Source organism: Gordionus sp. m RMFG-2023, chromosome 4 (genome assembly GCF_954871325.1).
Source record: "Gordionus sp. m RMFG-2023 chromosome 4, tfGorSpeb1-WG-v2, whole genome shotgun sequence".
In the NCBI taxonomy this organism is placed as follows: Eukaryota; Metazoa; Nematomorpha; class Gordioida; order Chordodea; family Parachordodidae; genus Gordionus; species Gordionus sp. m RMFG-2023.
In genome coordinates this window covers 9,001,445-9,027,761 of record NC_088778.1, presented here as the reverse complement: position 1 = coordinate 9,027,761, position 26,317 = coordinate 9,001,445, and the positions used below count along the sequence as shown (strand labels likewise).

The window sequence follows — 26,317 nt, the reverse complement described above, 5'->3', positions numbered from 1 at the left end:
AGCATACCATCAAAAACCTATACTTACCCCCCTAAAAAATTTGCCATCTTTGATGACGATATTGCTACATTATTATTTACTTATTTTAAATTATAATGGTATTCCCTTCATATATTTTAAAAATAATAACTTAAATTATAATCCAAGATTGGAGCTAGGAATGACAATTCATAGTCTACTGGGCCTTAAAGATAATGGCCTAGTGCTTTATTATATTTCAATAATTAACCAAAAAATATTTAATAATATAATAAATGAAAATATTTAATATAAAATTATATAATAAATGTTAAATTTATATTGAACCATGATTTTATAGCTGGATAATAAAGAAATATACAATATAAATAATATTTTAAGTTGTATTATCAATAAAATACAAACATATGATTTCTCATTTTTTATCGTTTGGTTTTCGACCTGAAAGATTATGAACAGCTGGTTTTTACAATTTTCTATGGTTCTTCTATGATTTATGTATAATTGTAATAATATTGTAATCCTAATTAGTGGCAAAAGAAAATGTGGGAAGGATTTTATAGCTAATAAAATTGGAGATAAGTGATTAAATAAATAATTATAAATTTTGCATTTATATATTAGATATGGTAAGATGTGCAAAATTATGCACTTATCTGCCCCTCTTAAATTTAGATATGCTAAAGTAAACTAATAAAATTATATTTCTACAAATAAATTTAGTTAAAGGGTATTTGCTTTCACAAATTATTGGATTCATCTGAATTTAAAGAAAAATATCGCAAGGAAATGATTTTTTATGGGCAATTATTAAGAATAAGTGATCCACATATTTTTTGCAAAGATGCAATAGAAAAAAATTATGAGGTCATGGAAAATCTTCATTTAAATCATTCAGAAAAAACAATATCAAATACTTCTTTCCCAATTTGGATAATTAGTGATGTTCGATATAAATCAGATTTAAAATTTTTTACAGAAAAAATCCTACTTAGGAAGTCAATTAAAGTATTGATTAAAGCAGGATCCGCTTCCCGTTTGAAACGAGGGTGGATATTTACACCAGGTATTTTTAAATATAAATTAAAGAAATATTTTTGGTTTATTTTAAAATTTATAATAGTTAATCAGAAGGTTATAAATTTTGTAAATATCATTCATAAATTACTTCTTTTTTAAAAAAAAATGGATTTGATTTTTTTTTGATTTGTAAGGTTAATATAATTTGTCACCATTAAAATTCTAAAAAAAATCATGGCCATTATAGTCATACTTATAAATATAATTATATACTTATGAAAAAAAATAATTTTTACTTCACCTAGTAGAAATATAGGATTAGTTAAGAGAGGTATTGGTACTATCCTTTTTTGATATATTTATTTAAATTAATCCCCTTAACCCTCATCCAATGGTAGCTTCTTAACTTTATTTATTATGGATTACAAATATCTTTTGCCTTTAGAGCCCATATTTTATTGATTAAAAAGATTTTAGCTATTATATGTGTTTTAAAAAATAGCAGATTTTTTGCCATGTTAATATCAAGGGAATTTTTGTTTTGACCAGTGCCCTCTAACAAAGGTGGTGTGAGTAGGGGGTAGTTTGATTTTATGAGAATTTTTGTTGCAATTTTATGATAGTAAAAAAAAATTCTTATAGAATTAAAATCCATTTTAAGATTATTTATTTATATATAATATAATTCTACCCCCTCTTTCCATTTCAAAATTTAATTAAAATTTTTTAAATAAATTGACTAATTATAAATACATGCTCCAATTTTATTCAAATGTAATTGCTGTAAATTTCAAGGTTTAGCTTGGATAATAATTTTATGATGTATATTTCAGAGATCTGCAGGCCCAGCCTACCCAGGCCCAATTTTTTTAAATGTATCCAGGCAGGGCCTGAATTTTTTTTTATCTTAAATCGACATTATTAGCTATAAAAATTAAAAATAAATATAATATAGTTTAAGAAAATTTGGGCTGGGCCTGAAAATTTCTAAAAAATTCAGGGCTGGGCTGGTCATAAAAATATAAAACCTGGGCCAGGTGGAAAAAATTTTTGAAAAAAAATCCAATCTGGGCTATGTCTTTTAAATGATACTTCTGCAGGACTCTGGTATATTTTGTTTGATTTATTATTTTTATGTTTGATTTATTGTTTTTATTCTTATTTATTATAATATATGATATGAAAATTGAAAATGTATAGGAAAATAGGATGAAAATGATTTAAAACATTTCCAGTTAATATATAATATATTAGAATGATAAAGAATCTAATATACCAGAATTATGGCGCGTTTTTTATTATTCTGAATTGTGGCCGAAGTTTAAAAATTTATCTCATTGTTCGCTTTAAGAAACCACTTTCGAATTATTTTTAGTTACTTTTCGTCATTTAAAAAATTAATTTTTTAATATCAAAGAAGAATAATGGCATGGCTGGACCAATATTTTATTGATCTCGCTACTGCGCAGGCATTTAATTTTCTATTTTTAATGAAGCTTGTAATATTTATTTTTGTTTTATTCATTAAGATTTAAATTGTTTATCCTTCTATCTAAGAGAAAAAATAAATATTTTCTTATTTTTTTCATCTTCTCGAAGGTGTGGATGACAATCGGAGTGAGTGCGATCTCGATTCCATAAAGGACTGGGATGTAAAAGTGGACAATGACGACGATAAATCATTAAACGAGGGACTTGATAGATTATTCAATGTTATCGACAAAATGCTGATTCAAAATATATAATGATAAAATTTATTTATTTGAAGAAAAAAAATGTATATTAGAATATAATTCTTTAGTCATTTTTTTTATAAAATTCCGGGGCCAATAAAAGCATATAATTTCACTCAAAAATTATCGTTATTTATATAATTTTTATAACGAAAATCAAAACATTATTTTGAGATGGATTTAAAAAAAAAAAATTTCGGAAACCGAGATAAATCTAGGAATTTGAAGCTGCCTTAACCCTAAACTCGAACCCATGTTAAAATTTTTCAGAAAAAGATTTTAAAAAAGTGAAAATAGTTTATTGTCTTTAACTAGTAGATAACCCGTCAAAAATGACGGGGAATAAGAATTTATACCCATATCTAATTTTTTTACCCCTTCCCCCATACTTATGTCCAACACATTAAGTCCAAGAGTGAATACTGTTATTTGAGTTAAAATATTTTTTAATTAGTTTTTATTTGATTAATACCTTAATATTTTGTTTTGATAAAAATATTTCTGATCCCCCTCTTAAAGTGATAATTTTCATTACAATCAAATGACATTTTAATTACCTTTTATTTGATACCCATATCAAATTTTATTCTTAATATCCATAGCGATATTTTATGTTGATTAAAATAGTAATGACTTCCTAGACCTAGACTCGCCTATTAAGGGGAAGAGTTTGACCTCCTGTTTAATATATTTTCTTATTAGCTATCGATTGTTACCTATATTAGACATCTACTTTCATAAGGTTGAGAATCCGTGCAGGCATAACACTAGGCTACTGCTGTGAGGGCATAGCGTTAAGCTGCTGCGGCAAATGTTCACTTATCGTATTTAGTGTTCAATTCCAAATTCAAATATTGTTCACTTTGTCACAAAATATGACACAAACATGCGACAAAAAAATATCACAAAATGTGACGAGCCTTTTATCATATAAGAGAAGATTATATTGTTCAAAATATTAGGGTGATCCATTTTAGAGGGTTTATATTTTTTTAAAAAATTCATAGAACCCCATCAGTATCCTTTTTTAAAATATTTGGTCTGAGAATTCCCATAAATATATATTTTAAAAAAATTATTTGTTACATATTAAAATAAATTGCGTACTATATTAACTTATCTTTTTATTATTACTTTTAAATTGTTAATATGAGTTTGCAGCTATGTTTTATAACCGTAATTGTTTTACATTTTATTATATATATAAAGCTCATGAGAAAATTACATTTTTCAATCAGTTATTTTACATCATAAAAATTTGTTATTTAATAAAAGAAATCAGTTTTACTTATGATGGATTTTTTAAATATTATTTTATCAAATAAAGAAACTTTTTTCACTTGATTAATTAAATTCTTATATTTAAATTGAGCTAAATTCCTACTACTAATATCCATTCTACTAAGCAATTCCTCGCAATACAGACTACCAATATTCGATACTTCTTTATTATTTAAATGAATAAAATCATTTATATATTTATGTTTGAAATGTATGTCTGAATTAGTATTTAATTTATTCGCAACCCTAACCTAACCCCAAGTTGAGTAGGTACTTATTGACTCGATCAAAAATGGTCTCCGGTTCCTAGATTTTTTGAATACAAATTTATTTTTAATTGGAATTATTTAATTGAGAAAAAAGTATTTAGATTATTTTATATGAGCAATTTTTGTAACTTTATATAGAAAAATGCAGACCTGGAGCCAGGGCAGATAAATAATTTTTAAAATTTCGCCCGGATTTGAATAGAAAATTACTAAACCGGACTTGACCAATTTTTTTACAAAATCGAACCGAGTTTATTAAAAAAAATTAAAAGAAAGGGATATCAATTAATCAGTTTAGAAAAATTATCTAATGGGCTATTTAAGAAGCTAAAGTAGCGCGTTACTTTATTTAATAGCGGTAGCTAATAGTGTGCTCTTTTAGAGAGTATCTAAATAGCACGTTATTTCAAATCCAGGAAAATAATTCCCCTGAAAAAAAATCCCCGTTTTTTAAGATATTAATAATCACAAAATTAATATAAAAGGAGAAAAATTTCCTTATAAAAATATATCCATGGAATAAAATCCTCAAATAATATATTTTAAGATTTTGAAAAAATCAATTTAGGAGAATTATTTTCTAAGAATTATTACTAGGGATTTTTTTCCGGAGAATTATTTTCCGCTTACCCGACTTTATTTTAAAATTTTATATAATAAATATAGAGTATTTTTTTTAATTGATGATACTTTTTATTTATTTAAAAACTGCACCCGCAGACAAGGTCGCCATCTCCGGCATAAAGCAATTAATAAAATCCCCCATAACGCTTTTAATAAGGCCATAATACCCAACATCCTTAAACCAACCTCTCATTACAGGACGGCCTCAAACCCGGCGGTTTAACCTGCACCCCCTTGTCCAATGGGAAATCCCTTATTTGGGACGCAACCTGCGTCTTCTCCTTTCCTTCGTCAATTAATTCAAACCCTCTTGTGAGGAGAATAAAAAAATTAATAAATATTAAAAATTAAATAACTTTATATTTCAGCCAATAGTCATATCAACTAACGCCAATTTTTTAGTCTACATATTTTTTTTAAAAAACCTTATCACGAAAATTTTTTAACATAACAAACGAAAATCGCGAATCCATATTTCTTAAACAAAAACTTCAACTAGAAATTTTTAAACACAATTATACTTTTTTTAGGTACATATTCATTATTAAATTAAGCTCTTTTTAGAGCCTTCGATACTTATAATATATATATTTATTTTTATTTAGTAATTTTCAGAGTTGTTAAAGTATCTAGATACAAGTATCTATAAAAATGTAGTATCTGTATCAAGATAGAGAAAGGTATCTGTATCTAGATATTTTTTTAGAGGTATCTGTATCTGTTTTTAAATACTTTTTAAGATACATTTTATATACCCCTTTTTTTATTGTAAATAAAAATATTTGACTGTAAAATTTATTTTATTTCATATGAGCTTATGAAATAAATAAATATACATATATTATATATTAATATTTATTAATACTATAATAAAGAATTATATATACATAAAATATTAAAACTTATATATAAAAAATATATATAAATATTCATTAATTTAAATATTATGTCCGAGTTTATCAATAAACCATACAAATTTTAATATCACAATATGGAAATGGTAAATTTTATTTTATAACTAAATTTTTAAGTTTATATATTTATTTAGATCTATATCGATGAAGAAGAGGAAGCAACAAGTTCTATTGCTTTACCATGGCCAAATTGAGCATATTTTAAAATAATATCTCAAAACAAAGAAAACAATTAATTCTCTGATGGTAAAAGGTTTGCCGTGTCTACCTAAAAATACAAAAATATCCGTCAGTATGACTTCAACGTGCAATATCGTGAAGCACATAAGGGTATAGATATATATTTAAAATTCTAATTAAAATTTTAAGAGAAAATATCCAACCTTGTTAACAAAAATAAAAAAGGGGAATGAAAATAAAATACTAAAGAAAATATTGGCAAGGCTCATCCTCCAATAATATTTTTGCTAAAAGACCTTTGACTTTAACTCAAGGCACTTTAGATGATTTAATTATTGCTTTTATTATAGATGGCATGCAGCCATTATAAAAGAAAACAATTGATACAAAGATTAGCTGGTGAATTATCAAAGTCATCAACTGACTGCAAGCAAATAACCTGCCAAAAAAAACAAATAATTTAATTTCAGATTTTTTTCAGTACCCTACAGCAGATATAATTTCTAATAATGATTTAAATTTTGATAATCAACAAATTTTAAATAACTTTTTCAAAAATAAATGTAGAGATTTTAGCATTTTTAAAGAACTGATATAAAATAATATAACACTACAATTCCTTCAAGCGCCCCTGTGGAAAGACTATTTAGTGTTGCTAAAAATGTCTTCACAGATAAACGAGGATGCCTAAATGATCAAAATTTTGAAAATATTTTATTACTGAAATCTAATAATTATTTAATCATATATTTTCATATATTTTATTAAAATTATAATTTTGGTTATATTCTGATAAATGTTATATCGCGTCAATAAATTTTTAGCTCATTTCATGAATTTTCACAATATAATATTAATTTAGGTTTATGCAAACCTATAAGAGCATAAAAAAATATATCTGTATACAGATACATTTAAAAATTGTATCTGTATCTTGATAACTTTTTAGACGCTGTATCTGTATCTAGATAACTTTTGAGACTATGTATCTGTATCTGTATCTAGATCCATTTAAAAAGTATCTTTTAACAACTCTGGTAATTTTACATATTTTTATATACTTGTTTTAATATTTTATCATCAAATATATACTATAATAAATACTAAATTTCATTTATAATTACATAATTAATTTTAAAATTTGAATTTATATCTCAATTTTATAAATCTAATTTATCAAGTAATTTTAATATTTTCGCCAATAGAGATAGAAATGGAAGAGAATTTTGAGGCAGATGATATCATGGGAATTTCGCTAGAAAATGATAATCTGAATTATGATGCATAAAATATCGAAGGATAATATAATCCAATAAATCAAAAAACATCTAAAGATTCATTAATTTTACTAAAATAATTACTATTTTAAATTAAAATATACAGGTCGAATTTCAGGGATTTAAAAATATCTCGATAATTATGGTGATTTAAAGGAGTTTGTTTTAAAAAATAATATACTTTAGATTTTATTTAAAAATTTTAAAGTTCCGCTTTACATATATAAGAGATAACGATTGGTAAAAAAAAATATAATTTGTTAATTTGAAATATTTAATTGTTTTGTTTCGACTGTATCAATCAGGTAAGAGAATTTTTTGGAAATGAAGAAACGGATTTTAAGTCCCAAATTAAAGATAAACCTAAATACCAAGGCACAGAATACAATAATATGAAACCCAAGGAATCCTGTTGCCACGAAAATTTTTCCAAAGCAAGAATCATTAATTGAAAAAGGTGATTGAAAGTACTCTTCAACTTGAAGTATGTAAAGTATAACCCTAAGATTACAGTGATAGCAGTGAGGTATAATACTGAACTGAATTTTTTCACTGAAAAAAATGAGTGATCAGCTCAGGTGATTGAAATTCCTTTTATTAGTAAAATAATAGTGTTTAAAAGGGGTCAAAGAAGGGAATGGGTATTACCCCCATAGGAGGCCAGTTATTACCGATTTCAGGGTCAGGGTAAAGTCTAAAGTGAAAGTATGTCCAAAAAAAGAGACAAAGAATATAATTTCTGAAACAATAAATAGATTAAAAGAAAACTTTAATCTTTTAGAGATTGTAGATAACATCTCTCCTGATATAGAGGATTCATGTTGTAAGTCCTTTCCTCATATGTAAAAAGTTATTATTATAGCGACAACTGCAAAAAGAATAAAAATAAGATTATTGGATGTTTTCCATATTACGCCTAATAAAGCTGCTATTGCTCCTAGCGCCAAAAGTGAGCCTAGTAATGGTCAGAAGGACGAATTAATAATATATAGGGGATTTTTTTATCATGTAGTAAATATACTTAAGAATTATAAGATTCTCTTATATATAATGAAATAAGGGATATATATATATGTTTGAATAAAGGATACTATTAATTCTAATAGATTTAATAGGACTCTAGAGATTAATATTATAAAAGGTTTTATGGAAAATATTCTTATACATAAATATATGAGAATATGTCCTCTTGTATTAGCAGATAAAGGTAAGCACAAAGTTAGGTGACGGATTAATAAAGAAATAAGTTCAATCAGGAATAGAAATGGAGTCAAAAAAATCGGAGATCCTAAAGGAATTAAAGATGATAAAGATATATTTTTAAAGAAAAAACTAATTTAAATTGCAAGTAGTGAAATGGATAATATAGAAATATTTAAAGTTCTTTCTTGAAGTAATGGGGAAAATATAAAGGAAAAGGCTAAGGATATTATATGACAAAACAGATGAGAAAATACATATAAAAATTGACACTGTAAGGATCAAAAGATGAAAATAAATTTATTATCATTTAAGTTAGTTATTTACTGGTAAGAACAAATTTTAATGAGGATAGGATAAGAAATATCATGATAAAAAAAATGAAATTGATAGTAGATTCGGATATGAGTGAGGGATATATAGATCTCAGCAGGTATTATATTGAGTATTATAGAATGACAAACTATATATGGCAACTCTTAATTCTTCATCTGATAAAAGGTTACCTAGGTTACGACTTGGTATATCTAATAAATCAAATTTAATTCAAACTAAATTGATTAATCCTACAGCATCAGAAACAGAGGCTTCTCAAATTTAGTTATTATTAATTTTGTGATTGATACATTTCCACCAGTTGTCGATAATTCCTCATTTATCAATTTGATCACATTATCTCTTAGTACCATTATATCCTGTTGGCACCTAAAAATATAAACACCTACTTTTTAAAAAAAATCCAGGATGAGCCTAAAAATTTGATCTCGACAGGTTTTTGCTTTATACAATTAACACAATGGGTACAATCTACCTTTATTTAAGAAATTATTCCCTAGTAGTTTCCAAACATTATTTATGCTAAAAATTGAGAACCTTTTTGCTTAACGCTGTAAACTAAAATGGAAATGGCCTTATGCAATTTTAAATAACATCTCTATTATTTCTACAAGTAAGAATCGTAAAAATAAAGCTTTTTCACCAACATCATGCTATAGTAGTTGGCGAATATATAGTTTTTTTCGCTCCAATTCTTATTTCCATATTCATAATAAGGATCGAGGTTCGTGTACTTAAGTGATATCGTTTTGTTTGGAATAATTCCTGTCCAAAAAGCATCTTCATTGGGGAAAGGCTTAGCGCAACATTCGAGAGACTTTCGGTAAAGAATCCCCGCTAACCTGGGACTCATTATGTAAGCCGGCCCACTACAGTATTTTGGGTAAAAGTTTGATTCGAAATCTTTCACATCAACCAAATTTTTATGCCTCCTATTGCGTAACACTGGCATCTTAACCCATACTTTGCAATAAAAGCTTTTTTGAAATGCTAACAAATCATCTACTACGGGTGATTCATTGATATTCTGGTCATTATTGCTCTTGTTATGGATAACCTGTATTTTTTCTGGCATATATTTCTTTGATATCCTCTGATACGCTGATCCCACTATTTTGTCATCAGTAAAACTAGCTTCTGATTCGATATTAGCGGATGTTATATTTTCTAGCACACTCATCAAAATATCCAACCTGGCATAAATGTCTACATCCATTTTAAGTAAGAATTGCGCTTTATTGCAATGAGTGGATACCCATTTCAAAAGGGCGCCAGTTTTATAAGATAGGTTTGTGTAATTTTCCGTGAAAGTAGCTTGTACTATATCACCGTGCACCAGTGATTCAGAATTTATAGTTGCCTGAACTTCTTTCCTTTCCCGGTCACGATTTTTATCCAATCTCTTTATCTCCTCGGTGCTAATATTCGAGAATTTACTTACCGTAGCTACAGTTTTAGGTTCAAAAATTCCCAAAATAAACACTGTCTTTACCTTGCAAATTACCGTTTCATTGCGAGAATTAATTAATGGGAAATAACTGCTGGTATAATTTGCATCTGTGGAATAACTTGATTTGAAATAGACGGAAAGCGGAGATTCCCATATTTTTCTCAAGTTCCGCCTAATCTCGAAATCTGTTGGCTTAGTAAATAAACCAATGATTAGGGACATTTGTTTAATTGGTGGCTTACCGTATATGTTTGAAATATATTTCGAGGTAGAAAATTTATCTCTATTAACCTTAGTATGTAATGAATTCTTCTCAAGTTTGTATTTGAATAAATTATATTCGTCAAAATTGTTTGCGCTATCATTTATGATATTCAGATAGGTTTGATACAAGGAAGTAACGTTGTCAGCGATATTTAGCTTATTCATATAATCGATAATGGGAGAAGTAGTAGCAGATTTTCCGAAATAAGAAGAAAAGTCGTAACTCCAACTCAAGTTAGAGCACAATTCAGAAGCGTTGTGGATAAAAAAGGCATTCGGAATATTTAGCAATTGGAACTTTTTGTAAAGAGTTGTGTTAGAATTCTCGTCCAAAAACTCGTAATGACTTTTCCCCTCATTTTGCTCACGATTATTATACTGATGATGTTGCTTACCTGTAACACTATTAGAACATCTATCTCCATTAACCGTATCGGTACTGTTGCATGAGCTATATAACTTCTTCCAATATTCAAGGCCAGACCTAAATTCGGCGAAATCAACATGAAATTTTAAGTATTCTATTTTAACTTTCATCATATTTATGTGCACGTACTTGACTGTAGAATACAAAAAAAATCCCAAAAATAAGACTAAAATGAAATGTAAAACTTTTTTTTGCATAAATGAATGAATAACCCATTTAAAGAGAATAAATACGATTTGAATAAAATTTTGATTATGACGTGATAACTCATTATAATTATGAATTTGGAGGCAAAAAACATGTTGTTTATTAATGTTATATTAATCGATAATAATACACGAATTAAATCATGTTTTAGGGTAAACACTGGATTATTCTAGAACTTTTAATTAATATTAAAAATAACTAATGATACTTACTAGTTTAAATTTATTAATTGTTAAATATTATCTAGTGTTGTGAAGTAACTAGTTACATGTATTCTAAATAAAGGAAGATAATGATACAGATATTGAATACATTTCAATAGAAGATATAATGTCTTCCTCTGGGCTAACCAAATGACTTTGACTACCTTCCCAACCATCGAAGATGTTCCTGTCGAACATTAAACTTAGTGGCAACGCAAGATGCTAATGAAATACTTTTAAACAATGAGGATTATAGGAAAGCGCATAAGATTGCTATATCTAATTGTCAACGTTTGTGGAATACACAAAATAAATCTGGGCCATCAGCTGAGCAAATTAAAAAGATTACATTCTCAGCTGCCATAAAATATTATCACTCATAAATGAAATGCTTTTGGATTTCGATTAATTATGTGATGAATTAGAATTATGTAGATTTACATCACAAGATCGTGATTTTATTAAAGAATATTGCAGTGTAAATTTAAATTAATAATTTTCAATTAAAAATATTAGATTATGCAACCAGTGGCTAAAGCTATTGATATACTAGAAGGTGAAAAATATATGTATCTAGGTTGTTATACCCCAACAATAACACAGATACTTATCTGTCTGGAAGGTATTCAAGAATTAAAATATTGTCAACCTTTAAAAGATACTATAATAGCTAGTATTAAAAAAAGGTTTATTAAATTAAAAAATTATTTATAAATTAATAATACAATGATATCGGTTTCATGATCTTTATTATAATGATAATATAATTGCTGCTATTCTTCATCCACTATTTAAAACTGATTGGCCTTGGATAAGGCAAGAAAAGAATAGAACAAAAAAGATGTAAATTTTAAATTTAATAAATACATTTATAACTCGCGGTGAATCTAACACAAATGGTTAATATTCGCAACAAACATCATTAGATGTAGTTGGATTTTTTGATTTAAAGCGTCAAAATATTATTGATAATGATGAATTTCTTGAAAATTTATTAAATCCAATAACAGTACATTATCTTTATATGACGATTTTCCAAATTTAAAAATACTCTTTATTAAATATAATGTTTTTACATCAAGTGCTCCTGTAGAGCGTTTATACAGTCTAGGGAAGTTCATCTTTGGAGAGAAACGAGCGCGTCTCCTAGATAAAAATTTTGAAATCCGTTGTTAAAAGCAAATAAACATTTATTAAACTCAAATTTTTATGAAAAATGAATGTTTTTTTCAATGCAAATATATAGGATATTTTTATTCGATGTAAATATAAATATTCTATTTTCCGATATTTTTTTCGGTTTACTTATTTTTTTTATATAAATTAATTGTATATTTTTTTTAAACAAATGATTATAATTTGTATATCATATTTTTTTATATTAAATAAATTCGTTCAGTAAATAAATGCGTTATATATGAATGATGTATAAAGTAAATTATAATGTAACTAGTTACTTTTAAAATATAACTAGTAACTGTAACTAGTTATGTTTCAAAAGTAATTTTAACAACACTAGTATTATCACTTCTAAATAATTTATTAATTTTATCATTTGAAATTAAGATTTTATACATTAATGAATTTTTTACTTTTTATAACAAACAATTTGATATTGCGGAGGCTCAAACCGGTAGATTTACAGGATTGGGTAGTATTCCCTCCGGATCATCTTGTCATCTAGTAACGTGATTTATAGTTTACTGGTAAGATTAATATACACGAAATATAAATTTAAGGTAGCCATTTCATAAAATTGTTCCCCCTTTTATAGAGAAAATATAAAAAAATTGTTCTTATAAATGAGGATCTTTTGTTTTAGTTTCATCCGAGATAATCTCTTTTAAAACTAATTATTAAGATATTTTGAATATATTTATACTCCCAGCAATGATGCTTATATATGTTAGTGTAAATGTAGTTTTTCCGGCAATATTATTTTTATTAAGTTTAAATCATTTTTTGAAAATTATAAAATCTGGTTTTACCGATATTAGGTTAAAATCTTAAATTTTTCAATAGATGTCTAATTATTGTTTTTAAATATGGTTAAAATCTTAAATTTTTCTATAGAAGTCTAATTATTGTTTTTAAATATTAGGTCAAAATCTTAAATTTTTCTATAGAAGTCTAATTATTATTAGGTTAAAATTAAAGGCATCGATCGATATATAAATCGGAGAATTTCTATTCTCTACTTTGTAGTTTTACTCCTTCCTTTCCCTATCTAATTTTAAATATCTTTATAAATCGAAGAACAACAAAATATATAAAAATTATTTTATTATTTAAAAATAAATAAAATAAGCCAAAGGGTTTATCGCGATTATTTAAAAATAACATCCTGTAAATAAATTATAAGAAATATGTAATTTAATCAAAAACTCGCATTGAGTTTTCGGAGAGTTCCAGATGATCTCGTTCCGTAATAAGGTTCTTGGGGTCTCTATAAAAAAATATATTTGGTATATAAAATGGTTTTTACAAAAAAATAAATGTATGGAAGAACTTTTAATGTTAAATGTAAATTATGCCGAACAAAATTTTAAATCTTTGTTAGTTTAACTGGAAGATCTTTTTAAAACAGAAGGCATAGTATTTTCATTTATAAATATATATTCGTCAAAATATATTCTATATTTACAAAGTAAAGGTTTTCGCGTTAATTTTATAATGCATTATGCGTAAAACAAAAAAAAATACATTATAATAATACACCGAATAGTTGTTTGTGCTTGTATTTGGAGAGCAGAATAATTTATATAAACGAGTTTAAAATGTAACAATCATTGATTCATAGAATACCAATTCTTGTATAATGACATGATATTAAGGATCAATATAGCGAACTTTTACATAAATTGTTATGGATAATGCACACATCATGATCTAATCGTTTATTACCACTGTGTGTAATAAATTGCAAGGAAATTTAATATTTTGGCAGTAATTCGAAATTTTAAACCGCTGATTCGGCGTAATATTTGTTGGATAGGACTGTTTTTATAAGGTTAACGCGTAATTTAGCACCGTTAAAACCCTTATCTATGATTTCTAAATAGGTTGGCGAAGACATTTGATCAAAGGATGGATACAAATGACGTCGCTTTGATGGCCGACGCCTGCGCAGTTCACTCTTGGTGTATTTTAACCAATCAGCGACGTCAGTTCGAATATCAGTCAACCCAATAACAGTATGTCTTCGGGATATTTTGCAAGATCCGCCCCCATTTATCTTAGGTTTTAAGCGATTTTCAAAGGGATAAATAGGAGTGTCTGAGATTTTATTGTTATGGTAGAAGTGGTGCTGTTTAAGATGGCGCGCTAAACGTGGTTGCTGAGAAACTTTAGCAGAACTACTTGGGTTAAATGGCAGTTGCTGAAAATGTTTACTAGGATTAATCGATTTGAGGGGATCCAAATTTTGGCCTAGACTTGACGAGTCGCTTGTATTGTCCCCTTGCCTGCTTTCTTCTCTACCGCTACTTGAACCGCTGGTGTTTTCTAGCTTGCTAGCATAGCTTTTGCTGATATACCTAGAATGGAGATGGTTATTCCTCAAATTCAAAGGGTTGAACGATTGTTTAGGATTATAATAAGAGAATAAATCCCTTTCATGTTGTTTCTGGATAATTTCACTGCTGGAATTCAGGACGTTGGAAATCGTATGTCCTCTATTAACCGGTCCATTTTGATTAAGTAAAAGATCGCGCGTAAATAATTTTGGTCGTGTCAGTTCTCGAACGTCGGCCGTTTTTGAGCGATTAATTCGATTGCCCCGGTAAGATAGAGTTCCGAACCCGCTATCATTTTCGTTTGTGGTTGTTGATTTGGGAGATTGATTAGAAGAGTTTTTAGTTATGTTAGGGAATAATGCGCAGTCATTATGAAGCGGAGAAGATTCGATTATAGGGAAAAAGCTGGGATCTTATGAGAAATCATAAATTAAATTAATTTAAGAGGGCACTCAATTTTATAAAGTTGCATACTTTTTATGCCTTCAAATCTTTAAACCTTCTTACAGAGTTTTGTCAAATCTTTAAACCTTTTTACAAAGTTTTGAAGCTTTAAAAATTTTAAAGATTTTTTTGCCAAAAATTTTAAGCAAAAAATCTTTGAAGATTCACAACATTGAAATTTTTTTTAAAGAAGATCAAAATATTATTTTTTTTAAATTTTTTTTATTTCATCATGAAAGATTTTTTAGAAAAAATCTTTAGAAATCTTAGGTATAATTTAATCAAAAAATACTCAAAAGAAATTATTTTAAAATTATTTTTCATTTTGAAAAGCATATTAAACTCTGCATTTAAAATTATCTATAAATTTATTTTTTATGGAAAGGTTCTATATAATATGTTCTCTAAAATAATTTTAAATTAGTTGTTAATTTATTGTGAAAGTCAAAGACTGTACAGGCTAATCTTAAAAAATAGAATCGGGTTGAAAAATTGACTAGTGTTGAATTAGCCAAGTCAACCGTTTGACTCAACCCGAAAAATTAAAGATACTATGGTTGACCTTCTCTAGTTAATTTATCTCAAAAGTATCGCGAAAATAAATATACCCGATTCAGCTATCCCATCGCTTATCTTCTGATCCTTTGGCCTGGAATTAATTACCAAGGCATTTGCGATGTCGATATTACCACTATACGGAATGTCTAATTTAGGGTTAGTTTCGTCGAAAAACCATGCACACTAAAAAAAAAGAGGTAGTTCATTTATAGGATATAGGACGCCATAAATATATGAATATACTCTATTTTTAATATTCTATCCTAGCTTTATGAAATTAGTTACTAGATCCGCCGAATTTGTAAATAATATTATTATTTTCCAAGTTGCATTACTAAAGTTAGTAAGACAGGTTTAAGCAGTTCATAGAGATTACAAAAGTATTCGTTAGGTTTAGTTCACGGCTAGAACTTTCACAAATGATAAAAATTTAGAATGCTGAACTTTTAAATCTTAATTTCTCATTAATCGCATAAATAATAAGATAATAAATTTATTAGAGTCGTCTATTATTTACCATATGATATAATAAATTAATATTTGTAAAATTGTTATATTTATCTGTTACATTGTATTTAACATTTCAATTTAAAGTTTTTTATTTATTATTGTCTTAAGCATTATTATATGTCCATTTAAATGATTATTGTTTAAGGCATTATGTTATATTTGGACTTGTTATTATATTATTAATAATAATGTTTATTTTATAAATCATGGTTAAAGGCTTTACTTTAATTGGATGTTATAATGAAATTCGTATATATATATATTATTTCAGAAAAAGATTATCATTAAAATTGTAGATATTTTCGAATTTACTTATTTTAATAAAAATGTTTCTTTTTTTCTTAATGTTTAGATAAATAGTTAATAATAAAACATACATTCTCAATCAATACTACCAATTTACAAGTTCTTATAATATCAAGCACTACTACCGACTACTAGCGATTTCTTTATAGTAAGGATACTAACTATATAGTTGTTATAGTTCAAGCTACGCATAGTTAAACTGTCGGCTTTAGCCGACGTAAATGCGGTGTGTATTGGCGTACGTAACAACATGATTTTTTAAAATTAACTTATTACTGTTTAGAAATGCTATATAATTTTTAAAAGGAAACTTTAAAAAATTATCAAATAAAAATAAAATTAGCAATAATATATTATATTATATTCTTTATTGAAAAAAAACATAATATATTCATTTAAATTTCATTGTTATGTATTAAAAATAATTTTATTCTAATTTCACATAAGGGGAAAAAAAATCTTTCACTAGGAGTGCTCGAAATTTTTTTTGGCTAAGAAGGATGAAAATATGGGATAGCTTGATCCTCTTTCCTTTCCTAAAACTTAGAAAATCTAAATCGTATGGAAAAGTCTGTTATAATACTATATTATTGTATTCATAATTCTCCATACAACTTAAATAGAATAAAAATCCTTATTATTATTATTATAAAAACACTTGATTGTGTTTAAATAACCATTATGAACTTCAAAAAGGCGTAAGTTAGATGATTGCTTTTGTTCATTAAAAGGGTTTTCAGAGTCGGCATTATTTAAGTTTATCTATGTTGGGGTTGTCAAGAAGGTTGATTAAATAAAAGTAGAAAGAATTTGTTTATTTTTATCGAAACAAGGGAGTCAAGGTTTTAGTGTTTGGTGTATTGGTAGAGAAAGTTTTTTTCAAACAGTTAAGAATTTTATTAGAAATTATATTTTTTTTTCCTCGAAAAGAGGAATTATTCAGGATGACCATAATAACGAAGTAAAAATATTGCGCGTAATAAAAACTGTTGATTATAACACTCTATAACTTTGATTTCATTGCGATATCCTAAGTAAATAATTGATATGAATGTATTTCCATATAGATACAAAAATATTTCCACCATAGATAAGAAACTTATATAATAAATGTAGATAAGAGCTCGAGATATTATTTTTCGAAAGTAATAATAACTATTGCACCAATGTATTTTGCAGAAAATTCAAAATAACAATAAATTATGTGGTGAATTGTAGTAATTATTAATTATATTTATTTTGTTTGTGTCTTAGTAAATTTTTTCTATCAATACTATAAGATATTGTTATCGGAATGTTTTTTTTGTATTATTTTGTTTGTAGTGATATTATTTATCGATTAAATTTTTTTATATTTTCCTTTTGAATATTATTTGTTTAGTAAATAAATATATATATAAAAGTAAAAAAAGAGATCATATCTGTTTTGATTATCGTTTTTTTCCTTAGCGTTAAAGATTTAAAGTTGGAAAAATTAATTGAAAATAGTGTTTGGAGAATTGAATAGTGGGAAATTACCTACCTGTTTAATTGAAGTTTAATTATTGGGAAATTGATTAATTAGACATAAGGAAATATTTCAGCAGAGAATAAAGTTAATAATTCATTATATATATAAATATAAGTTTTAAATGCGCAAAATAGTTTTATATTTTTTTAAGAAATTTAATTTACATCAAAATAATTTTAAAAATGTTTTTTACTTGAAAATAGGTTTAAGGATTTTATAAGGGAATTAAATTTACACGAAAATAGTTTTAAATTTCAAACATTTATAAATTATCTAACATATTCCTTTTACATGATAAATTCTTTTACAAAATTTCCTGACAAAATCAACTTTTTCCCAAATATTCTAAATACCATATCACAGTTATGGCCAACCCTCAGTCCTAAAATATAATAACCATAATATGATTCCCTCCGAAAAATGCATCCAAAAATTGAGGACCCTCTAGCCCAATCTTATTCTGTTTAGGCATTCAAAGCATAATCAAAAATATCCAAGCTAACTCTTTCTACCAACTTTAAATTCATGGTATTTAGATGACGGTGTCATAATCGCCAATCTGCCCATCATACTTGGAATTACATTCTATTATGGTCTATTCCTCAATGTTAGAAAATGCGAAATTTGCTCTGCTGCCATCACAGAATCCTTCCCCCCTTTCAAGAGCGTATAGAGACAACACGTCTCACTTAGATGCACCCATTGGATGGTGAGAAAGCAGTCCCCACTTTCTTAGCTAATTCCTTTAGCAATCCAAATAAACTGGCCTCACTTGAACTTTCCTTTTTTCTAAATAAAAAATTATTTTGATATCCCTAAAATTTTATATTCTCTTCAAGGCTAGGATATTTTCAACAATAGCTAATGAATCCAAAATTAAAATTTTTTTTAATCCATTCTAAATTTAAAATAATGCTCTAAGCCACCCTTCCATCCATATCGGGGAGTGGGATAACTTTAAGATAAAGAAATTTGCTAGTAAATCTTTTCCTTTAAAATTATCAGTTAAAGCCAAGTAATAGAATCACTAGAAAAAAAATTTATATTGACCCTAGTGAACCAAGAACACTGAAAAGCTACTAAAGGTAATATAATATTTTTTTCTAGAAATAGATTCTACATATAGCATTAACTACAGAGTAAAGTCTTCTACTTTTCTAGCCTTTTGGCTCTCAATTTAACAGGAAGTTAAAGAAGCAAATAATTTTTTTTAACAGGATTTTTTTCAATATAATCATATTTTTATTATTAAAAATCTCTTTTTTGAAAGTTTAAGCCCAAATTTCATGATTATTGATTTAAATCATTTACAAAGATAATACAAAAAATTACACAGCGACGATTTATTAATAAAAAAATGCAAATTATAGATTATAGAATTATTCATTTTTTTTAAAATATGGTAATAATTATTTTATAAATTAACTATAAAGAATTACAAAAATATGTAACCAACTTATAAAGTGCGATGAAAAATATTGCTAAATATTATCAACTAAATCTTGATGTCATTCCAATAAACTTTAAAAATCACGTATCGCGATATTCCTTGTAAAAACAATGCTTAATTCACTTAATTTATTTCTTATTTACTGATTTCATTTCTTTTTTTCTTCTTTGACTACTTTTTTAAAACTTATAATAACATTTATTTATTTTTCTCGAGTTTTTACGTGATTTATCAGAGTCTCCACAATCTTGCATTGATCTGGCATATCCTTAACGAATGTTCCTATATCGTTATCCCCATTCGAAAGCCTAACGAGAGTGGGGCCAAAGACTATGGCCAAGTTTTTTGGATTCATCCTATTATGATGGGAATTGGAAGCTATGGTGTTGAGATGTTTAATGAAGTATTTCAGGGTGTGATAATGATGCACTGGTAAGATGTGAATCTAAGAATGTAAAAAATGACAATAAAATATGAATTTTCGTATCATAGAGAATTTAATCAGAGAATCTTATAAACTTAATTCGTGAAACGACTCGAATAATAATCGCCTTTTCCATAGTTATTCATGAATAGTATTGCATAAAAAAATATGCAGCCGAGAAATGTTTATAATAAATGAGAAGAATATGTTTAGATTTTCTAAATTAAAATTCACTTATAAATACTAATAAATAAATAAAATACTGGATTTATTTTTTTTAGAGCATTTTAAATCGAAATTCTTCAGCTAGAAGAGTATATCACATTATCCTCTTAAAAAATTGATAAAAATTAAAGAGTTTATAAATCATTCAAGATTACAAATTTTTTAAATGTTATCAATCGTTCATCCAAAATTGCTAATCGATTGCTCTCGATAATGGGACGGTAAAGATCGTTGGTCAAGAGAGGATCTTTAAGACGCCGGAAATAAGTTTTCAGAATACTCGCGACCTTTAATTTAAGTGTAAGAAAAAATATTAAAAAATTTTATTTAAAAATTAATATTTTTTCCAGGGATCTAAACCGAAACGAATATCGGTTCGGGTTCAGGTTCGGATAAAAATAACGGTTTAATTAGGTTCGGTTCGTAAAAAATTAAAATATTGGTTCGGTTCGAACCTCTAAAAACCGATTTGAACACTTTTGTATTCAAACCTACATTCGAATTAGGTATAGGGAAAATATTTTTTTTATTTTATCATTAATTTAAAAAACACATATATAAAACCTTCATTTTTATTAATGGCACATTATAAAATAATATTTAATTTATAAATATAAAAATATATATCTGATTAATTTTAATATGAACAATATTTTACTTTTTTACTTAAATTTTTTTTATTAAGCCTCACAATTAATATATTTTCAAAATTCGTCTCACTCAAATTACATCTATAAGGAGATAGTATAAATTTAATTGTTGAAAAGCATCTTTCCACTCTAACTTAGGTAGCCGGCACTGCCAATATGATATCAGATTTGATGTGTCATTTATAATAATATTTTGGATTTAATTTTTATCTAAGCATTATAATTTATAAGCTTCTAAATATTTTAAAAAATGTTGTAAAATGACAATATACTAAAGTTTATAAAAATTATGACCGACACTTATCAATCAAATGTGATTGATGATAATCTTAAAAATAATTTGAATGTAATTGAAATTTTTTCAATATACTAATAATAACTTACATATTATTTTATAAGCATAAAATCATGAGGCTCGAACCGGTTCGGAGGCATTTTAGCGGTTCGGTTCAGGTTAGGCTAGAATTTTTTTAGCGGTTTAGGTTTGGTTCAGGTTCTATAAAATATACCAGTTTTAGCGGTTTAACCGTTCGGTTCAGATTCGGTTTGGATCCCTCTTTTCTTCTTCTTAAAATCAAGCAAATAAAATCTACTTTTATCGAACCACAATCAATTGAATTAGTAATCTTAGGTAATATTATAGAATCTCTATAAATTTATTATTCTAGTAAAAAATAAATGCTTGCCTATTTTGAGCAAAATATATAAAAATGATGTTTATATTTTACAAGTTGCGTGTATTATATAATTTGAGTGTTCATTTCTTACCACATTAACATCCCGCCAAAGCCTTTTGTCTCCCCAGACAATGTACTGGTCTGAGGTGTCAGCCCGAGGGCAACGTTTATCCAACGCTTTCAAAAGTTCGGTTACAACGGTATTATTGCCAGGGATACGGTATATGCCCACGTGACGCAGACCGTGAGTTTCGATAATACGCACGCATTCGGTTACAATAGAAGGGACAAGCTAATATATGATAAGGATAAACTTAATTTAAATGGGTACAAAATTTGATTGGTCTAACTATGGTAAAAAAAATTGTTTTTGAGTTTAAAGTCATACTCATATTATATATAAATGGTAAGAGTCGGTGTTTTCACCAGAAAACTGTTAATCTTATAACTTTTAATCATTGATTGGGAGCGTTTTTCAAATTCGAAAAATATAATTTTGCTAAAGAAATGTATTTCAGCATAATTTTAGACCATTTTATGGTATTTTGAATTATTTATGATATATGAAAAATTAATATTTATAAACTTTTTAACGCTACCATATTAATATATGATAAACTAAGGACCGCATTCTTATCGTTTAATTTTCTATTCTTATCTAATCTATTATAATTAACATTAAATATCAATTTTAAACTTTTCAAGTATCAATGATTTGAAATTTGTAGTACTAATAGACATTATATATAATTATTAGAAAGCATGTTTAAAGGATGGCAATCAATAAATATCTTGATCTAAGTAATAAATTATACGGAATTGGTGATAGAAGATAGGGCCTCTTCCAACGTCTTTCCAAATGTTTGCCCCGTAATATCTTTATCTGAGTCATGATTCGCGAGTTTTAAATTATTACCGCTATTACCATTTTCCCAATTCACGGGCTTCGAAGCCACTATCTGATTATCTTTTAAATTGACGGAACGTTCACTCAAGATATTACTTACGCTGTTATTATTATGATGGTTTTCTTCTTTTTGGTGGATTGCGTTATCGGCCATGTTACTAGAAGCGGGCAAAAAGTTGGATAACTTTTCTTTCAAAGCTCTAACCATTTTGTGACCCGCGCCCCAGTTAGAAACGATTAATTTATTGGTGTTCGTGGTGTGGCCGGAAGGCGCGTTATTGGGAATTTTAGCACATATCAAGGGTTTAGTTTGATCATTTAAATGAAGTAGCGAACGACTTTTGTGCTTCTTGGAGGCGCAAGACGTTGGCGATGTATCGAAATCAAAAGTAAAAGAAGATTGAGAAGGAGATTCGTTATGATTATTGTCGTTTCCAGAGTATTGAATCAGGTCTAATAAAGATGACTTCATTTTAATTATATTTTTTTTGAGGAAAGAAAAGATATAAAAGTTATAAATGTTGCATATATCATATATCACCCTACAACGTTCACATTCACGCTAGGGCCTTGCATCAGACCAGCATTTCTCGGGTCTGACCAATCTGATCGGTTTTATTTAAATATTTTATAAATAGGTTCGAATCCACCAGTTCGAAAAAATAAATAGAAAAAAAATAATGGAGCGAGGGTAAGATTTTTTTTCGGGGGGCGGGGCGGGGAGGTTGCCGAGGTTTGAGTCTGGGCAGAATAAAAATAGTTTAAAACAAGAATTTGCTAAATTCGGTCAGACGGGACAGGTTCGTGTAGGGAACTGATATAAATTCATTTTTTTAAAAATTTGAATTTAATTTTAAAAAAATGCTGCTTACCTTAACATGTGGGGATAAGGTCAATTGAGAATGCGATTTTTTTCTTCTCGGTAAACCAAGATTATTGGTGTTTTCATACTTTATAAAAAAAAATTTCATAAATAATAATATAATTTATAATTAAATAGATGGCGATTTTTCGTATATTTTAATATCATAACGACGAGGTCAATAAACATAAAGGTATGATTTTTAATATAAATTATGTAATCTCCAAGAAATTCAATACTTATTTTCTTATGATTTCTTAATGTTAAGGGTCTAATTTTAAAAAAAAATTTAAGCCTATATCATTTTCGAAAAAATATATGTGGGCATAGAATATAACTCAATGTAAGAAGAAACAAAATTATTCGGAAAATTCATATAATCTCATTCTATGATAAACAGCAAATAATAATTCAGATATAGTAATAATTAATTTGATAGAGGTATAAATTAACCTTGTTCCCATTTGGAAAAAATGATGAGGGCAAAAAGTATTATACTTGAACATAAAATGAATTTATTAAAAAATTAAAGAGAAAAAAATATAATCACAAATTAATCATACTTTGGAAATTACCTTATCAATTAATTGATCGTAAATGATGGGTTGCTTGTCGAATCTTTTGTATTCGAACGGTGTATTTTGCTTCGGGTTAATTGGAAGGAAATTATCGGAAGGAATGCGTGGATGGTTATTATCTAATTGTTTGCTAATCGTTGGGTAAGGACTATTCGGATAGCTGTTATTAAATATATAAAAATATAAAGTTGGAACCAGAAATCGTAAAAAAGATGAAAAGTTAAGCTAGTATTAATAATTGCTAATTAAGCAAAAAAAAATTAAATACAAAGAATAATATCTTATCTGTATTTTTACTGATTGTTAATAGTGTACGTGACTGTTGTCTTCAAATACCCGTCGTGTGATAAGGTGGTCATTGTCGAAGATTCACTTTTGGAGATGAGATTATGTTCGAGATTCTGGGTGGGTAACAAAGTTTTTGAAAGAGCAGGACAATTAAAAATGGAAGTGGGCAGATTTATATCGCGGCTGCAAGCGTGATGATATGTATTATCGTTCTTAGCATCGCGATTAATGGCCCTATTTTCGAAAGGTAAAAAGTGGGGATAATAATACGGTTCCAAGTACTTGCCGGTCGTCGCGATCAGGTAAGATGCCCGTCTCGTAGCTTTTTATCATAATCAAATAAAATATGTTGAGGAATGAAGTATTTATGGGTAAATAAATATAAAGAGATATACTACACTTTATCTAACTACAAATGAATCCTTCTTATTATTGCTTTACACATATGAAAAATCGGACAATTCGGCTTAATATAGAAGGGTGAGTGTTAAAATCCGCTAAGCAAGCGTGAGTTAATTTATTTAGGTTTAGTTTAAGTCAAAATTGTGCATATTTTTTTTAAAAAATGAGGATGCGATAATTTCGGGTTTAAAACTAGGCTCCGCCATTTTTCATTTAAAAATAGAGCAATAAGAATAACCCAATTTCTATGTAGTAAAACTTTAAAAAAACGAACGTAATATTTAAATATGATTATATTTCTGGAAAGTTCTTTGAAGAAAATAAAACAATGTTTTTTGAAAAAATATTCATAACTGGAACTCTTATTTTTTTTAGTGCGGGTTCTAAACTCTGCCTAAATTTTCTTATAACTAATTGTATTAATTTTGATATTTTTTTTATTATTAAATTGATCTAAATTCTAGGAGGCAAATTTTTTTAAATATGAAATACATTAAACCAATCTAAAAAAAATACACTTGTTATAATGCAAAAAGTGCATAAAAAAAGACAAATAAATTTGTCAAACCAGTTAGTTGATGGGTGAAATAAAAAAATCGACTCTTTCATTTTTGGCAGTATCTCCAAAATCTTTATATTAATATGCCTATCTATAGCAACAGGGGAATTCAATTTTTCCATCAGAATCCAAAAATAATTAGTGAGTGTGAAACTGGGTACCGCGCTTCTGAAATTTGATTGTGTAAGCACTAGCTAATATTTTACCGATAATATGATTGTTATGTTTGTAAGAAAAAAATGTGTTAATCAATTTTAAAACTTCTTGATATTAAAATAGGGAGATTGAACAAGTTTTTTTTTAAATATCGGATAAAGCAGGGTTGCCGGAGTCAAAGATAGAACTGGTTTACCAAATTTGAAGGCAACTAACATGTCATGGTAATAGTCAGGCATGCTTCTGGGAGAACTCTTAAAAGGGGATGGTAATATGGCAGGGCGTCCAACAGTAAATATCGGAGGTCAAAAAAACCTGTGAGATTAGAGTATTATTCGGCATGCAATTTTATCTGATTATGCTTTATAATATTTGAGTTATAATCGACCTGGAAATAGGAATTAACAATTTTTGCTGTTTATCGGTCTACATTAAGAGGGGGGTTAAAAAAAATTTTATGCACTGCAAGGGAAGCTATTAATTGCAACATGGTTTTAAAATAAAAGCTAATTAAAATATCTGTTGACTGCAATTAGTGTTATTACATGGTTAGATTGAAAAAATGCTAAACCAATATTTTACAAAAAATTATTTCGCAAGCTTCTAGATTTCGTTAAATAGATGTTCAATTCAAACATTTCTGCCATCTATGAGCAAAATCTCCAGGCTTGCGTATTATTTTTTGATTAACATATTGGATTAGCTGTTTTTAAAAATCGAGCCATTTAACAACCCTAACTATAATCAATGATATTATCTCAAAATCTAATGGATGCGATTTGATCACGTGGGGGTGAGGGGAGGGTTATAACAAAAATTAGATAGGGATATCTAATTAAAGCATATTAAAAAATATTCTGACTGCTGGGTCTACATGTGAGTAATGTTTTCAAACATTTTATAAAATTGGATAATAAAAGGGAGTTGGCTCT

The 26,317-nt window shown here is 27.2% G+C and overlaps 2 protein-coding genes and 1 long non-coding RNA gene across 5 annotated transcripts in view; 2 read left to right on the top strand and 1 right to left on the bottom strand.

Annotated features, from left to right (window-relative positions):
* Nucleotides 1-411: 411 nt before the first annotated feature.
* On the top strand, nt 412-2,833 carry LOC135928335 (phosphomevalonate kinase-like). The gene is made up of 4 exons (XM_065464781.1): nt 412-561; nt 604-664; nt 703-1,045; nt 2,599-2,833. The coding sequence occupies exons 1-4, from the start codon at nt 476-478 to the stop codon at nt 2,742-2,744; spliced, it is 636 nt and encodes a 211-aa protein (XP_065320853.1). The 5' UTR covers nt 412-475; the 3' UTR covers nt 2,745-2,833.
* A 3,059-nt stretch (nt 2,834-5,892) lies between these two features.
* Nucleotides 5,893-6,586, top strand: LOC135928917 (uncharacterized). The gene is made up of 3 exons (XR_010572410.1): nt 5,893-5,906; nt 5,955-6,150; nt 6,351-6,586. It is a non-coding gene; the product is annotated as an uncharacterized LOC135928917 (long non-coding RNA).
* A 7,057-nt stretch (nt 6,587-13,643) lies between these two features.
* LOC135929182 (uncharacterized) overlaps nt 13,644-26,317 on the bottom strand; it is a 31,675-nt gene continuing 19,001 nt past the window's right edge. For 2 of the 3 annotated variants that reach the window (XM_065465727.1, XM_065465728.1), the window contains exons 4-12: nt 24,278-24,590; nt 23,966-24,140; nt 23,413-23,490; nt 22,449-23,006; nt 21,725-21,925; nt 20,462-20,593; nt 19,881-20,102; nt 15,932-16,064; nt 13,644-15,291 (exon numbers count right to left, since the gene is read on the bottom strand). In XM_065465727.1, the coding sequence (XP_065321799.1) occupies nt 14,324-15,291; nt 15,932-16,064; nt 19,881-20,102; nt 20,462-20,593; nt 21,725-21,925; nt 22,449-23,006; nt 23,413-23,490; nt 23,966-24,140; nt 24,278-24,590 (2,780 nt within the window). In that variant the 3' untranslated portion in view covers nt 13,644-14,323. The remainder of the gene's footprint in view (nt 15,292-15,931; nt 16,065-19,880; nt 20,103-20,461; nt 20,594-21,724; nt 21,926-22,448; nt 23,007-23,412; nt 23,491-23,965; nt 24,141-24,277; nt 24,591-26,317) is intronic. The other variant, XM_065465729.1, reaches the window with a different exon arrangement.